The sequence below is a fragment of the Callorhinus ursinus genome, unplaced genomic scaffold, assembly GCF_003265705.2.
Source record: "Callorhinus ursinus isolate GAN/ISIS: 27379988/994484 unplaced genomic scaffold, GSC_fseal_2.0 scaffold14, whole genome shotgun sequence".
In the NCBI taxonomy this organism is placed as follows: domain Eukaryota; kingdom Metazoa; phylum Chordata; class Mammalia; order Carnivora; family Otariidae; genus Callorhinus; species Callorhinus ursinus.
In genome coordinates this window covers 12,764,167-12,780,777 of record NW_027397076.1, presented here as the reverse complement: position 1 = coordinate 12,780,777, position 16,611 = coordinate 12,764,167, and the positions used below count along the sequence as shown (strand labels likewise).

Genomic DNA, 16,611 nt, shown 5'->3' with positions numbered 1-16,611 from the left:
ATTAATCCTTTCATGACAAATCTGCACAATCACCACGGATAGAGTCACTGCAGAACCCTTACTCCTTCTGTTGTCCAATCTCCAGCTCTCTTGTTGCCAGCACCAGCACTGGCTTCGGCAGTCCCCCTGACCTTCTTCATTCTGTTCTTGTGTTCCTTTCTCTGTTTTCTTCAGGTCTTTTTCTGCTCACACAGGCCATGTCTTGCAAGTCTATGGTAGGGTTCATTTTTCTTTGCCAGTTGTCTTGCCACCACCCAAACAGGTTCTGACTCCAAATACAAAGATGACATCTGGTGTGTTCTTGTCCATTTTGGCTAGTTTTTCCTGAATTTCTGTCTCAGGTACTGTTGCCTTTCCTGGGTGAAGAACATCACTGAGCATTTGTTTTCATACCAAATTGTTTTTAATTTTAATATTGCATTCCTGTATAGAGGCAGGAATGTAACCTATCTCCTACTGATGGATTCTCAGGGTGGTTATAAATATTGCTGTCTGTACATCTGCAACCTTCTAACCTTAACATCTTGCTTTTAAAAATAGTCCTTCGCTCTTGTTTTCATTCTAGATTGAGTGTCTCTCTTCTTTCTCCCTCTCCTCTTTCCTTTACTCACTTTAGACACAGCGAGACTTTTCCCAGGTGTTTGCTTTTCACAGTTGCTTTTTCCTACCCATGCATTTATTTATTTAATCAACCAATAAATTGTTACGTGAGACTATGCCAGTTCCTGTGGATACAAAAATGAAAAAAAAAAAAAAAAGACATGACCCTTTTGTCCAGGGCAAGTTCACAGTCTTACAGAGCCCAAGCACTCATAACTGTCATCCTGTTCCTACTATGTTGCATTCAGTCTGTAAATAAAGACAGTCTTTAAGTACTTCAGTGGATTCCAGAATGCTAGACTACCATTCCACTAAAAATTTATTCTATGGAAATGTCTGGTTGCCCCTTCTAAGTTTTCTTTGTACATAATTTTGTATGTATATATAGAAAAATAGGGGCACCAGAGTGACTCAGTAGGTTGGGCATCCGACTCTTGGTTTCGGCTCAGGTCATGATCTTAGGGTCATGGAATGGAGCCCCGTGTGTTGGGCTTCACACTCAGTGGGGAGTCTGCTGCTCTCTTTCTCCCTCGCCCCTCCCCCCACTTGCATGCTTGCTCTCTCTCTCTCTTAAATAAGTAAATAAATCTTTCAAAATAAAAGGCAAGAAGCATAGTGAAATCTTCCTTCAGGAAAGGGAAAGGAAAAGTTAAATAGGGTCCCTATTTTTTTAAAGTAGCTTAATTACAAAAGCCTAACTTTCTATTTTACTACCATTTTTATTTAAGTAGCAAAAGTATAATAGAAGATTAGTTTGGTCTACTGAAAATTTATCATTTTTTTTCACAAATCCAGAAAGAAAATGGGAGGGGCAGTATTAAGAGAGACATAATATTTTAATTATTATTTGTTATAACATTTATGTTTTGAAAAAACTAGGTTTTTTCGAACATTAAAATATAGCCAAGTTTTTATTTTACCAATTAAAAAAGATCAGTTCTTTCTTCATTACTAGTGGTATTTGTATTATTTTACAAAATATTCTGAAGTTTAAGTCTAAGGTTGTCTTACCCATATGTAGCACTGTTGGGGAGTTAGAATTGTTCTTGAATTTAGATCTTGATTTAAAATCAACATTTTAACATACCAACATGTTGTTAAGCCACAAGGATCACATTTCCTACCCTTTCTTCTCCTTAGAGACAAATTGATGAAGCACCTGATGTTCACTTTGAGTAACAATATCTGTTCTGTTACAGATTACTAGACTAATTGAATGTGAGAGAGTATTAGTGGCATTGGAACTTAGCAACTACCTAAATGATTCCAGTTATGCCCTTCAAGCTGTGACTCAATGTTATGGCCTTCTTGCTCCTATAATCTACCACAATATTGTTTTGGTACCTGTCATACAGGTAAGCATATTTATACCCTTAGATAAGGGCATTTTTACAAAGGCAATTCAGCAATGCATTTTGGAAAAGAAAAAGCAATGTATCTTTTGTAATGTACAAATAGGTCAAAGACAGGTGTTAGGAAACTTCATGAGTTAACTGAAAAACATTTTAATAATTTAAATTATGTCTGGGCAAACATAAATAAGGACTAAAATGTATTTCTCTGAAAACATTCAGCCCCATTGCTGTCCATGTTTAAACATTAGCAATCTGCTTTTCTAGGTTTTTAAAGTCATTTCAGTTTTTATGCTTGTGTAATGTTAGAAACAGCAATACTTATTCAAAAACATATTGTTAAAGCCATCGTCATGTAGGGAAGAAACTGGTGGATGACCCAAGAAAAAATATTTGGTTTCTTGGTGATGGAGGAGTTGGAATTTATGGAAAAAGAGTAGGTGAGAGCTGGCTGAAGGGATTATATTAGTTGTCTCTTCTTTCTAACAAATCACTGTAAACTTAGTGGCTTACAACAAATCCATTTACTATCTCATAGTTTCTGTGGGACAGGAGGCTGGATACGGGTTGACTGGGTCTTCTGCTCAGGGTCTCATCAGGCTGAACTCAAGGTGTTGGCCAGAGCTGTGATCTTACTTGAGGCTCTGGTGCCTCTTCCAAGCTCACTGGTTGTTGAGAGAATTCATTTTCTTGTGCTCCTGTAAAAGGGGGTCCTTAGCACCTAACGGCTCACCACCAGTTCCCTGCCACACGGTCCTCTCCACAATGTGGCAATCTGCTTCCTCAGGACCAGCAGGAGAGCCTCGTCTAATATGCATGAGGAGTCTTACATAACATAAGGTAGTCATGAGAGTGATGATCTCATCATAGTCACAGGTCCTACCCACTCACAAAGTGGAGGGATTATACAGGGCTTGTACACCCGGAGGAGGAATCTTGTGGACTGTTTTAGAATTCTGCCTACCCCAGGGATATCATGAGAGAAGTAAGGTTTCGCTGCTGATACTTTTAGAAAGTTTTTATCGTCATCATTGTTGTCATCATTACGATCATCATCAACTCAGATTTTGAGAACCAAGAAGATGTGACTGAACTCATGCACAGCATAAAGATTTTTAATTCACCATTGAGAAAACTAACCAGGGGGCTTAAATAATTTAACAAATATTTGCCTTGGAGTGGCTATGCTGGAGCATAGACATACCTCCTTCTCCCACATTCCCCACGTTTAGGAGTTCAGTTGCTTAGGAGATCGGCCTCCAGAATCCAAAATCTAAATTCATAGTTAGCAGCCTTCCATGTCATTTGTAGATGGATTGTAGAGCAGCATTCTCAAGTATAGAAAATGCTTCCTCCAGAACCCATAGGCGTTTACCTGGCATTGTCCTTTCTTCTTAGAGGTGAGAGATGCCATATGTCAGACTTAGTTTGGATGGGGTGTCTCAGCAGGCCCCAGATAGTTCATTAATGTGGCAGGTTCCTGAATCTTCACAGGGTTTATTTCTATCCTCTGGAGGGTATGTATCTTACCAAGGTCTTTAATGTACTCGCCATCTCTTGCTCTTTAGTTTTGATTAACATGTTATTGATGTAATTGCCAATGTTTTGTTTTGAGACATGCCCAGAGAGTTCAGGTCCTTTCATAAAATATGTCAGAGTCTGAGAGAATTTTCATGGCCCTCGGGCAAGATGCTAAGTATATACTTTTGTCTTCCCAGTATGAATGGGAACTTCTGGTACTTCTTCCTAGTAGGACAGAAAAGAGAACATTAGCCGTAGCAATGCATAGCTTTTAATGTCCTCTTGTAAGGATACCACATTGGGACCAGCAGCTGCAGCTGGTGCTCAGTTGGTCAAGTTCAGGATAATCCACTGTCATCCTCTAGCATCCCACTGACTTAGGGTGCCTTTAGCTACAGCTCAGAGAATGGGTTATAGCTATGAGGAAAAGCCTTGAGAAGGAAGTTTCTAATTAAATTGTATTGTTTGGAATAGGAAAAGTGAGTGGAACACAGAGGAGATTCTAGAAATAGGCCTCTCTATGGATGAGAATTTAATATATGACAGAATTGGCATTCCAATTCAGTGGAAAGAGACTGGATATTTTTAGTAAATGATGGTGAAACCCCTGGATATTCACCTGAAAGAAAATAGAGTTTGACACCTATATTGTACATATATAAAAAGTCCAGATGTACTAAAAAGTTAGGGGGAAAATCACAGATTACATGTGTAATCCAGGGTCGTGGGAATCCTTTTTAAGTAAGACAGAACTCTTAGAAATAACAAGAAAAATAACATATATTGAGTATATTTATGGCAGCCTATGTGTGACAACATGGACCATAACAAAGATAGTATAAAATTTGTGGATTTAGGACAAATATCTAACAAGGATTTTTATATATATTACTGACAAGGATAAATATATATAACAAAAAGTCTTAAAAATTGACAATAACTTAATAAAAAAATGGCCACAGGATATGAATAGGCAGTTTACAGGAGAGCAAATCCAAGTGGCCAAGAACCATGAAAAGATGCTCAAACTCTGAATATCCTTAGAAATGCACATTAAATGAACAATGTAATATTGCTGACAGAATTGAAAAGATCTGTAACTCCTCTTGCTGGTGACGATGTGGGGCAAAGGCATTCTCACTCATTGATGGGGAACATGTGAATTGTTGTAGGCTTTGGATTTTGGTAAAGCAATCTTAATTTTAATTAAACTAAATCTAATTTTAATTAAAATTAAAAACAAATATACTTGACACAGCAATCCCTCTATTAGCAATTTATCCCATAGAATAAAATTACCAGTTAGTAAGATACCTAGTTCCACCCCTTGGCTCCCAGATTCACATGTTCTACCTGCTGGGCACACAACGCCACACAAATGTCACGCCACACAAATGTCATTGATTTAGAGTATTTACTTTGCCCTGGAAGATGGTGCTTCATCCTCCCTAGGTATCATCTCAAATCTGGTGCTGAAGTTGCCACTCATATTGGCAACTGAGCATGTACAAGGGTGTTTCTTATGGCCTTTTTTGTCGTGGCAAAAAAAAAAAAAAAAGCTGGAGACAAAGAGAAAGTGCAGTAGCAGGATGATGGCCAGTATATATACCAGATTGTAAAACGTCAGCCGTAAAAGTGTGTGCAACATGGAGATTCTGGAAATGGCTGAATAAATGATGGTTGTTCCACATTAAATCATATTATGCAGCCATTGGAAATAATGAACTTGCACTATACCTGTAGACTTGGAGGGATTTTTCACAAGACATGGTTGAAGGAGAAATGCACAGTTCAAACAAGTGTTTATGAATTCCATTTTGTGACATAACATTAACTCCCTCTCTATGTATGTTTATGTATATATATGATTATATGAGCCTGGAGAAAACTACAAAACTACTGGGTTGCTAACATGATTTGGGGATATGGTGTAGTGGGGTGGGGTGTGTGGTGATGGGGAGGAATTAAAGAAGCATTACAAATACTCATAAGTGTACGGTAACAATAGTAATAATGTTAGAATGGTAGCTTGGAGCAATTAGGGTGCCCACAAAAGACCAACATCCATAGGTTAATTTGTCTTTTGATAATCTGGATGATTAATAGATTGAGGGCAATCTCAGCCCTACTTTTCTGACAGTAATGTTGCTCAGAACAGTGCAAAGTATTGAAAGGTAAACTTAATTATCTCTCTCTCTCTCTTTTTTTTAAGATTTTATTTATTTGACAGAGAGAGACACAGCGAGAGAGGGAACACAAGCAGGGGGAGTGGGAGGAGAAGCAGGCTTCCCGCGGAGCAGGGAGCCCGATGTGGAGCTCAATCCCAGGACCCTGGGATCATGACCTGAGCCAAAGGCAGACACTTAACAACTGAGCCACCCAGGCACCCCAATTATCTATCTCTTGATCAAATTCAGGATCTCATAATAGGAGGCAAGGGGACTAGGAAGTAAACACCAATTTTTATGGGTTATGGGATATGAATGCTTGGTTTTAATCTTAAAGGAAACTATTTTTTCAAGTACCTGGTATCACTGTATATATAATATGATACATGCTTCTCTAAATGGTTTTTTAAGGTCCTCTTAAGCCTGGTTGTGCCTTTAGTGTCTTTTTTTTTTTAATGTTTCTTTTCTTTTCTTTTCTTTTTTCTTTTATTTTTTTAAAGATTTTATTTATTTATTTGAGAGAGAGAGAATGAGAGATAGAGAGCACGAGAGGGAAGAGGGTCAGAGGAGAAGCAGACTCCCTGCCCAGCAGGGAGCCCGACGCGGGACTTCAATCCCGGGACTCTAGGATCATGGCCTGAGCTGAAGGCAGTCGCTTAACCAACTGAGCCACCCAGGCGCCCTAGTGTCTTGTATATGTAATATTCTGCCTATATTTTTTGTGACACTTGTCAAAATGTGCTATTTTGTAATCTTTGTATACTTATTTTATCTTCTACACTAGTTTTCAAGTTACTTTAGTTGAGGAGCTCATCTGAAATTGAATATATTAATTTTATCTCAGAGTACATTCTTTTATACATGATAAGCAATTTATTGACAATTATTGATAATAATAAAATTTGATGGTTTAAAACTTGCATGATTTGAATAGAACACTTCCTAATGAGTGAGCGTGATATTTTTCAACAGAAACTATTGTGCTTCTATTTTTTAGATCTTGATAAAGTGTGTAGTGGCTTTGCAAGGATTACCAAATATCATCCACTCAAAGAAACATATTGCAAGTTTTGAAAGTGTACAGCACATGATAGCCTGTTGTATCTTCTACATAACAAAGGTATTTATCTCATTCTTTGTCTAGTGTCATAAAATTTAGGAATAGCAATGATTTAGAAAGGTAAGTTACTTTTATTACATAGAATACTTTTAAAAATAGTACCCACAAAGCATTTTAGATCAAGAGTTGCCTGAATGGGTCAGTTGGTAAAGCCTGGAGAGTGTATTTTAGGCCAGGGGAAGGATTGGGAAAGAGTACATTTTGTGGGACCTCATTCAGCTCGGAACAAGAAAGAACCAAGAGACCAGAGGCCGAGAGGTAAGCTTATTTATCCTCATTGCTTGGCTCAAAGACCAGCACTGTGTGTTTCTTCAAAGGCTTTAGTTGACTGAATCTGGTGAATTTCCTCAAAGAAGGGCCATATTTGCCTGCCTGTTTTATATGGTCCTCACAGGACCTTTGTGATTTGGTAGGGATCTGAAGGAATACTGCATGGGTGGGCTGATTTGATCCATCACTTTAATTGGGACTTAAGTTTGCTTCAGTGAAGGTCTGGAAACAGAGAGGCCTTTACCTTCTATCTTAGCAAAAAAGTCATGATTTGCTGTCTGTTTATGGCCTGACCTCAGGAGCAGAAAATCATATTCTTTCCATTGCTCACTGGTTTACCACTGCTGGAGACACATCTTTAACCTTGTCTGTGCAAATATGGAGGGAGGGTAGCCATTAGCAGGAAGAGAAAAATAATAACTTATTTAAGAGGACTCAGAACCCCAAGGGGCAGGCCAAACACCAGACTAATTGTGTTTTTACTCTATGTTGGAAAAGACCAGAGGTGACTTGAAAAAAAAAAAGAAGAAAGAAAACTTTCAAGATGGTGTGATGCAATTAAATGATCAAAACAAAACAACAGAAGATCTTATGTAACTAAACAAAAAATATTTGATTTTTGATTAAAAAAAATTAAACAGATGAAGATTGTGGTTAATGGTATTTCTTGAGTAAAATCTGGAAGCTCAAGAAATACCTGACAGCATAGAATGGAATTACCTAGAGGTAAATTCAGAAGCAGACCCAAAAGTCCTAACATGAAATGAAAGTTCTGGAGGCAGGAAATTAAAAAAAAAAAAATGGAGAATAGTCTCCTTAAGTCCTAGGCTGGATTAATTTAAGAACTTATGTCTTGAACCATGAGAGACTATGGACTCTGAGAAACAAACTGAGGTTTCTAGAGGGGAGGGGGGGTGGGAGGATGGGTTAGCCTGGTGATGGGTATTAAAGAGGGCACGTACTGAATGGAGCACTGGGTGTTACACACAAACAATGAATCATGGACCACTACATCAAAAACTAATGATGTAATGTATGGTGATTAACATAACATAAAAAAAAAGAACTCATATCTTGACACTTGCTGGTGAGATTCTTGGAGTCCAAGGATAAATTAAAATCTCAAAGTTTTGAGACCAAAGAACAGGTTATTTGCGATGGTAAGAGAATCCATTAGCTTCAAACTTTTTATCAGCAACAGTAGAAGATAAAATACTGGAGCAACATTTGTAGAATCCTGAGGGGATAAGATGGGGGTCCAAAAACTAATAACGAGGAAAGATATCATTTCTTTGTCTTTGGGCAAAATAAACATTTTCAGGGGTGCAGCATCTCAAAAGTATTCTGCCCATGTACTTATCTGAGGAAAACATTTGAGGAAATACTCTATCAAATGACAGTTGGTTCAGGAAAGAAATCCCAAGGTAGGGAAAGACAAAAAGGAGAGGAATAATGGGAGCAACGAATCTTGCAATATATGTATTATTAAAATTAAATAGGTAATAATGATGTGATGCGGGTTTTGTAATATAAATGCTAAGTAGGAATTCTTGAAATAGAAGAGTTATCTTTGAAAGAAAAAACTTATTAATAACCTAAACTAAAACTTTTATCTTGTTTGGGGTCAAGAGAGGGGAGACCAGGTAGAGATTCTTGGTGCATGGTCGTGTGTTTTAAAAAAATAAATATAGTATAAAAAATTCATATAATATAAAATTACTATTTTATTTAAAAATGAATCAGGAATATGTAGCCATGTGCAAAACTTTAAAGCACAGTAGGACTTCTAAATTGACAGGAAAAAAATGAAGAGAGGAATAACAGGGAGGAAAAATGGCGAATTCAGCAAAACTAAGAAGGAAGAAGAGATAGTATTTAAGATAGAAGGAATACAATTAAGAATATTAATTACTTCACTAAGTATAAATGAACTCAGAAGACAGAGATGGCCAGATGAACTGAAATGTCAGATTCAAATGCAAGAAACGCTTGCAGAACAATGTGACAAACACTGGTTGAAAATAAATGGATAGACAGAGGTACTGGGAAAATACAAACACAAATAAGGGAGGAGTAGCCATTTTTATATCCAAAAAGGCAGAAGTCAAGGCCCCAAACATGACTCAGGACAAAGAGAGGCATTGTATAATTTTCTTCAAGTCTGTTTTGTCTTATCACCCTTCTCTAATACTGGAAGGCATCTGGTCACTTTCTGTCTAAGGACAGTGTCATTGTTAAGTATTAAAGATCAAGTCTGAATTAAAACAAAACTCTAATTTTTTACAACAGCAAATTAAAAAAGAAAAATCACAATTAGATTAAGTGAAAAATGCTACAGAGGCATTTGATAACACTTAGCAAACTTTCCTAAAAAAAAATTGTATGTAAGTTAGGAATGGAGGGAGTCTATTGAACAATGATAAAGACATTTACCAAAACTTTACAGCAAATACACTAAATGGCAATTTTCTGAAACCGTTTCCTTAAAAATCAGGTATAGGATCTGACTCTTAGTAGTGTGATTCATTATTTGTAGAGATTCTGTCTTATGTAATAGATAAGGATATGAAATAATTTTACAATATCAAAGTATAATTCATCCGTAATTGTACAGGTCTCAAAAAAACTCATGAGAATCTAGTAAAAAGAATTACTAGAATTAAAAGAATTTATAAAGTGATTGTATGTGAGATGCTTACAAACTGATTTTTTTTAATAGTAGCAGTAGCCCATGAGAAATGGAGAGAGGAAAAATATACTACTAATAATATACAATATTTTAAGACAAATACCGTATGATTTCAGTCATATATGGAATTTAAGAAACAAAACAGATGAACATAGGGAAAGGAAAGAAAAAAAAGAGAAGGAGGCAAACCGTAGGAGACCGTTAACTATAAAGAACAAACTGAAGGTTTGCTGGAGGGGAGGTGGGCAGGGGGGTGGATGAAATAGGTGAGAGGCATTAAGGAAGGAACTATTATAATTGAAAAAAAAAAAAAAAAAGGAAGGCACTTGAGATCATGACATGAGCACCGGGTGTTGTATGTAAGTGGTAAATCACTAAATTCTACGCTTGAAACTAATATTACACTGGATATTAACTAACTGGAATTTAAATAAAAACTTGGAGAAAAAAAATGCCCAACGTTTTAAGCCTAACAAAGTGTTAAAAGACCCGAATAAAAGAACTGAAATCTTATTGAAGTTTACAAAATAAGATCTGAACATATGGCAGACCATCCCAAGTTCCTGAATAGGTAGACTTACTGTCATAGAAATAGAAATCCTTCCAAAAATAGTATTGAAATGTAATACAGTTCTAGTCAGAATCCCAATGGAGTTTCTCTGAAACTGATTATAATAATTTACAAGTTCTCAATAGATACTAAAATCTATTATAAGCCCACTTCAATAAAAAATGGTGTTAACAAAGTAATAGGCAAATAGTTTAGAGGAATAGAAGAATCCAGGAATAGCCAGCCAGCCTCAGGTCTACAGAAGAACTTAATATATGACAAAAGTGGCATTTGGAATTATTGGGAAAATCTATTAAAATACTTTATTTAGTAAAAGGTGCTGGTATCACTGACTATTCATCTGAAAATAAATGAAGCCAGAGCCTCTTACCATAAACAAAATAAAGACAGATGGATATTTGTATGGCTTTGAAGTCAGAGGAGACCTTTCTCAATAGGGCATAAAATTCAAAAGGTACACAGAAAAAGATAGATAAACAGATTACATGATAAGTAAAAAAAATTTTTATGACAAGACACTATATGAACAGTCTTACAGGCAAATCTTAAAAAATATTTGATAACAAGATTATTAACATTACCTCAGGGAGCAATCAATGAGAAAATATGAAATAATCTTACAGTTAAGGAAAAGAAGAATCAGATTTATTTTTAATTACGAAAGATATGTTTCAATCACCTTAAAAAGTGGAGTAGTGAACAGGTACCAGATGATGAATGGCTATCTCATGAGGTCAGGGAGGAGCCATTCAAGGGTTTTAAACCTGGAAATAACATAATGAAATTTGCATGTTAGCAAAAAGAAGTTATTCTGGGGCACAACAGCTAATAGAGTGGGATAAGACCTGAGGCAGGGAATGAGTTAGAAGGTGAGAGTTGATAAACTGAACTATGGCAGTCCCCGCCTTATCTGCAGTTCTGCTTCCCCGAGGTTTCAGTTACCTGCGGGTTGACTGCATTTGGGAAGCAGATGGTCCTCCATCTAGTGAGTTGTCAGAAGGTTAGTAGTAGACTAATGCTACGTCACAACACCTGTGTCATCCCCCTCACTTCATCTCATCACGTAGGCGTTTTACCATCTCACGTCATCACAAGGAGAAGCGTGTACAGTACAAGATATTTTGAGAGAGACCCTGTTCACATAGTTTTTATTACAGTATATTGTTATAATTGTTCTATTTTATTATTAGTTATTGTTGTTAGCCTCTTACTGCACCTGACTGATAAATTAAACTTTATTATGGGCACACATGTGTAGACAAAAACCGTGTGTATCAGGATTGGTACTATCTGCAGTTTCAGGCATCCACTGGGGTCTTGAAACATATCCCCCATGGAAAAGGGGAGCTACTGTACTGTGGAAAACTGGGACATAGAATTGAAAAGATTCAGGAGTTATTTATGAGATAGAATCGAGAACCTGTAAACCTGCTAAGTACATGAAGATAAAGGAGAGAGAGGGAATAGTCAACAGCAATCCAGCTGTCTGGCCTCAGCAGTTGGGTGAATACAATGCTATTTGTTGAACTCTGGATAAGGAGTAATTTGGGGTAAGAAAGGGAGAAAAGATAATAAATTTTGAATCTATTGAATTTGGGGGCTAATAGGATATCCAGAGGTAAATATTATATAATTGGACCTATAGGCTCGGAGTTCAAGAGAGGACAAATACGTATAAAGACAAAGCCATCATTAATATATGGACTCAACTGAATAATAGAAATAGATGATATCCTCTGGGAACAGTGTGGAGAGTGAGAAGAGAAGAGAATTATTTAAGAACCTCAAGGGTGCACTTAATCCAGGGGGCCAGTTCTGCTTCCACGAGTCACGAGGAAGAATCGGACAGTTGATTAGTCCAAAGCCATTTTGTCATTCCCTTGAGGATCTGCCTGCAGCTATTAGTTCTGCCATTCTCACATGGCATAATCACAATCCCAAGGACCCTCTTCCATCTGATATTATGATTACACACAAATTGATTAGTGTTAGGCTGAGCTAAAAGTACATCTTCGAAGGCTACTGTTCTTTAGAATATCTTCTCTGTTTGGCCTTTTCTCCCCAAACTTGTCCATCAGTAAGTATTTCCAGGAGAGGGGTGTCTTTTTCAAGTAAGAGAAGGCCAGGTTACACTTTCTTTCCAGGGTACTGGGCAACTATTCACTTTACATTTAAATAACTGATAGCAGCTACTGCAGTATTTCTTCCAGAACAGAGAAACTCTATTCCAAGGCAGCTTGTTGCTTGCAGCTTGCCAATAGCAACTTCTGCTAAGAATCAACCAACCAACCAACCAACCAACCAAAAAACCAATTCTGCTTATCCAGGTACTCCACATTTGACCATTAATGGGAAGGAACCAGGAGAGGGAAGGGATGTGGATAAAGGAGCGAGATCCCCGGGAAGGCAGGAGGCGATGAGATCCTAGTACATGTGGGAGGGATTAGTCTGGACAGGAGATTGACCTCTCTCCTCTAACAGGAGGGTAGGATGGTTATAGTTACAGGTGAGTGTGTAGATAGGAGATAAGCTAGTTTCCCTACATTTCTTCTGTTTAAAGGAAGCAAGGTCATTTGCTGAGAGAGAGAGAGATAGAGAGAGATAGGAGGTGGGGAGTAACGGTGGGTTTCAGAGATTGAGAAGAACGGGAGGTTTCACAACAGACCCTGTAGAAGATGGGAGAGACTCCTGACCTGGAACAAAAGACCAGCATTTGGGGCCTAGTGCATGTTGAAGTCCTTGAATTTACATGTCTCCTCTCTCAGGAGGGATTTGTAGGATTTTTGGGATTTGTGGGATTTTTCTCCCGTAGCGCACAGCAGCTTGGGGCTGGCCCTGCATTGCTTTACATGCCATCCAAAACTCCACTACCCACCCCACCCCCCAACTTGAAGAATCATATTGAGATCCAAGTATATTATTGTAGAAATGACCCTGAATGTTTCTGGACATTTGTAAAACGTAAAACAGATATTGATGTCAGGATTTTGATATTGGAGCTGGTCCTGTCCCAAATGTTATTCCCTTTCAGAAGCTTCCTCCAGCCTGACCAATAGCCCCAGAGCCCTGGCCTCACCTTGAGTCCCAGATTTTAGGTGTTCATTTTTTATAACCACATTTTTGTATGGATTTTCTGTTACGACATGGAAAGCCCACTTAGTCTAATGGCTCTGTTTCTTTTCTCTGTTCTGTTTAAAAACATTGGTAATCTTTTCAGATGGCTCAATCTTTCTTTAAGCAGCAGTATTTTTTCTAAAAGTTGTCAGAATTCCAAATAAAGATGCCACTTAAATGTTTCATTATTTTTGCATTGTTTAAAAATTACTTTGCTAAACATTTGGCATGGTCTTTTTGTTTCTGTTTACCATTTGGTGTGTTGAGTAGAATTGGTTCTCTATTTTTCTGATGATTGGAGAAATTCTTTATCATTTACTACTGGCATATTAAAACGAGGGGAAAAGATTGCACAGTTCTCTCTACTTCTCTCCAAGCCTTGGACCCAAGTATGTCAGAAAGCTAAGTTGAAAGGAGAGGAAGTATTTGCTCATTTCGGCTTTCTAATAAAACATCCTCTCTCTCATATCAATTTTATAATGAGACTGGGCTGTTTCGCCTGGCATGCAAGGTCCTGTTTGACCTAATCCAATCTACCTTTTCAAACTTTATTTCACCATTTTCCTACCTACATTCTTTTCCACAGTCAGCTTAGTTTAATGCTATTGCCTGGTTCCACAGAAATATTTCCAGTTCTTAGCACTTTGGATCAGGTAGGTATTATCAGATTTATGCAACTAGTCACATATATATCCTTTTCCTGCATGGGAAGTAACAGTTGTTACTTATCTTAAATACTAAGTTATTCAGCTTGACAGAACACACCTACATCTAACAAATTCCTACAAGCTTATTTAGACTCCTAGAGAATTGCCTTATGTGGTTCACCATGAATGTGTCCCCTTCATATGATGCTTCACTACAGCAGAGTGTATGCAAATTAGATTGCTGGCCTGGGAAACTTTTCCTGTCGATGCTGGAGCCCAGGTTTTCATGACCAGGTAAAGCTACATAAATAAGGTGGGCAAGTTGTTCTGAGAAATGCCTCAGGGGTACGAAGGCATGGGGAGTGTCAGAAATTATATTCGACTCAGTATTTTGTAAGTTTAAAGTACAAGGAAATGAGTGGTGTACACTAGAGAGGAAGGCAAGGGCCTGGCAAGAAAAGGCCGAAGAATAGTGATTAGTAACGAATTGTGGCTGAGAGAGGCTCCCCTTTTTATGATTGCAGTGTCTGTTTCCCCTAGGGTTCACAGAGAATCTGCCCAAAACAGCTTATCTCTAGTTTAGTCCACTGCCAGAATATCTTTTAAATCATTTACTGATATAACCACCTCCCTCAACCGAAGACATTATGATGTCAGTAATGTAGCATTTCACATAGAAAGCAACTCAAGACAGGAGGTGGTAGTTATATGGCCTTTTTAGAATGATTTTGTTTTAAAATGGATCTTCTAATAACTCAATCAGAGAAAGACATGTATCATATGACCTCACTGATATGAGGAATTCTTAATCTCAGGAAACAAACTGAGTGTTGCTGGAGTGGTGGGGGGGTGGGAGGGATGGGGTGGCTGGGTGATAGACATCGGGGAGGGTATGTGCTATGGTGAGCGCTGTGAATTGTCCAAGACTGTTGAATCACAGATCTGTACTTCTGAAACAGATAATGCAACATATGTTAAGAAAAAAGAAAAAGAAGAAGATAGCAGGAGGGGAAGAATGAAGGGGAGTAAGTCGGAGGGGGAGACGAACCATGAGAGACAATGGACTCTGAAAAACAAACTGAGGGTTCTAGAGGGGAGGAGGGTAGGGGGATGGGTTAGTCTGGTGATGGGTATTAAAGAGGGCACATTCTGCGTGGAGCACTGGGTGTTATGCACAAACAATGAATCATGGAACACTACATCAAGAACTAATGATGTAATGTATGGTGATTAACATAACAATAAAAAATTAAAATAAAAATGAAAAAAAGAATAAAAAATAAAATAGATCTTCTAAGTGGAAATATTTTCTTAATTATTAACTTCCTACACCAAAACATGTATGGATATATGTCCCAGAAATATGGGGAATTCATAATTGATCAGATAACCTTGTTATTTGTCCTTTATTTAAAGCAGTGGAATCATGCAATTTTAATTGTAGGGAAATAGGATCTGGAGGTAAATTTCCAATTTCCTTAACAAAATCAGGGGAATTCTTAGACTCAAAATATTAATAGGACTTGTGAATTTATGGAAGATGGTCGATGACACTTGAAAATAGACAAATGTTTCCAACGGGTAATTAATAAATATTTTTGATTAGATTCTGCGTTCATGGAAAGAATATGACCTGGCAGTAATGATTATAAATTATGGAAAAAAGATGTTGGACATCACATCAGTTTGTAAATCTCTATTTGGTGTGTCTGACCAAGAAGAAATGCAAGAGGAGGTAATTGATTTTTGTTTCTCATCTTAAAACATATACTTATTTGAGTCTTTGTAGGGTCATATAGTATTTGCAAATGTGTTAGAATATTGATCAGGTTTAAATTTGTCATATTTATATAAACAAAAAGTAATATATAGTGAAGACCTTCCTTATTTAAAGGAATTCCTGCTAGAATACTGAAAAGCCCCCCCTCTCACCAGTACTGATCATTAGTCAGGCATTGATAGCTTCCTACACCCAGCTGAACCTGGAACTCAAAGCCCTCTAAGTCTCTCCCAAATTGAAGATTTTATTATTCTGGGCGGGTTATAAAATGTAGTAAATACATGTCAGAGCTTTTTACTTTGTTCACAGTAGATTTTTCCTAAACTCACTGTGACACCTAAATTGTCTTCTTTATGAGACTTTATGAGACTGCTAATGTCTGAGACTGCTTTTTAATATCTGCCTCCCAAGCATGGGCCTTATAGAACCTGTTTTATTGCCTTTTCTTGAGACCACGTGGTTATGTGTTTTTGTGGATCAAATTATGAAATGCTGCTTAGTTTATTGGGTTTCTGAGGAGCACTAGGAATCATCTGAAGCCCCTTCACTGACTGGGGTGGGGGTAGAGACTATCCAGACTCCTGGACTCTGTTTCCGTTGGAATAGCCCCATTTCTGTCTCTTTTATATGCTGAATTATATGTTAAGTGTTTGCTTGCCACAAAAAGCTTCAAAAATCACCACTGTTTTACTGGATGCATTTTTCTTTTTTTTTTTTTTAGCCATAATCCTTTTTTGGGGGTGGGGGTTATTTTATCTAGAGAGAGTTTTGATTAAGCT

At 37.5% G+C, this 16,611-nt stretch overlaps 1 protein-coding gene across 1 annotated transcript in view; it reads left to right on the top strand.

Annotated features, from left to right (window-relative positions):
- The window catches only part of CFAP54 (cilia and flagella associated protein 54), a 290,017-nt gene that overhangs the window by 105,348 nt on the left and 168,058 nt on the right, over positions 1-16,611 (top strand). The window contains exons 25-27 of the mRNA XM_025882575.2: positions 1,800-1,955; positions 6,639-6,761; positions 15,659-15,787. Of these exons, the coding sequence (XP_025738360.2) occupies positions 1,800-1,955; positions 6,639-6,761; positions 15,659-15,787 (408 nt within the window). The remainder of the gene's footprint in view (positions 1-1,799; positions 1,956-6,638; positions 6,762-15,658; positions 15,788-16,611) is intronic.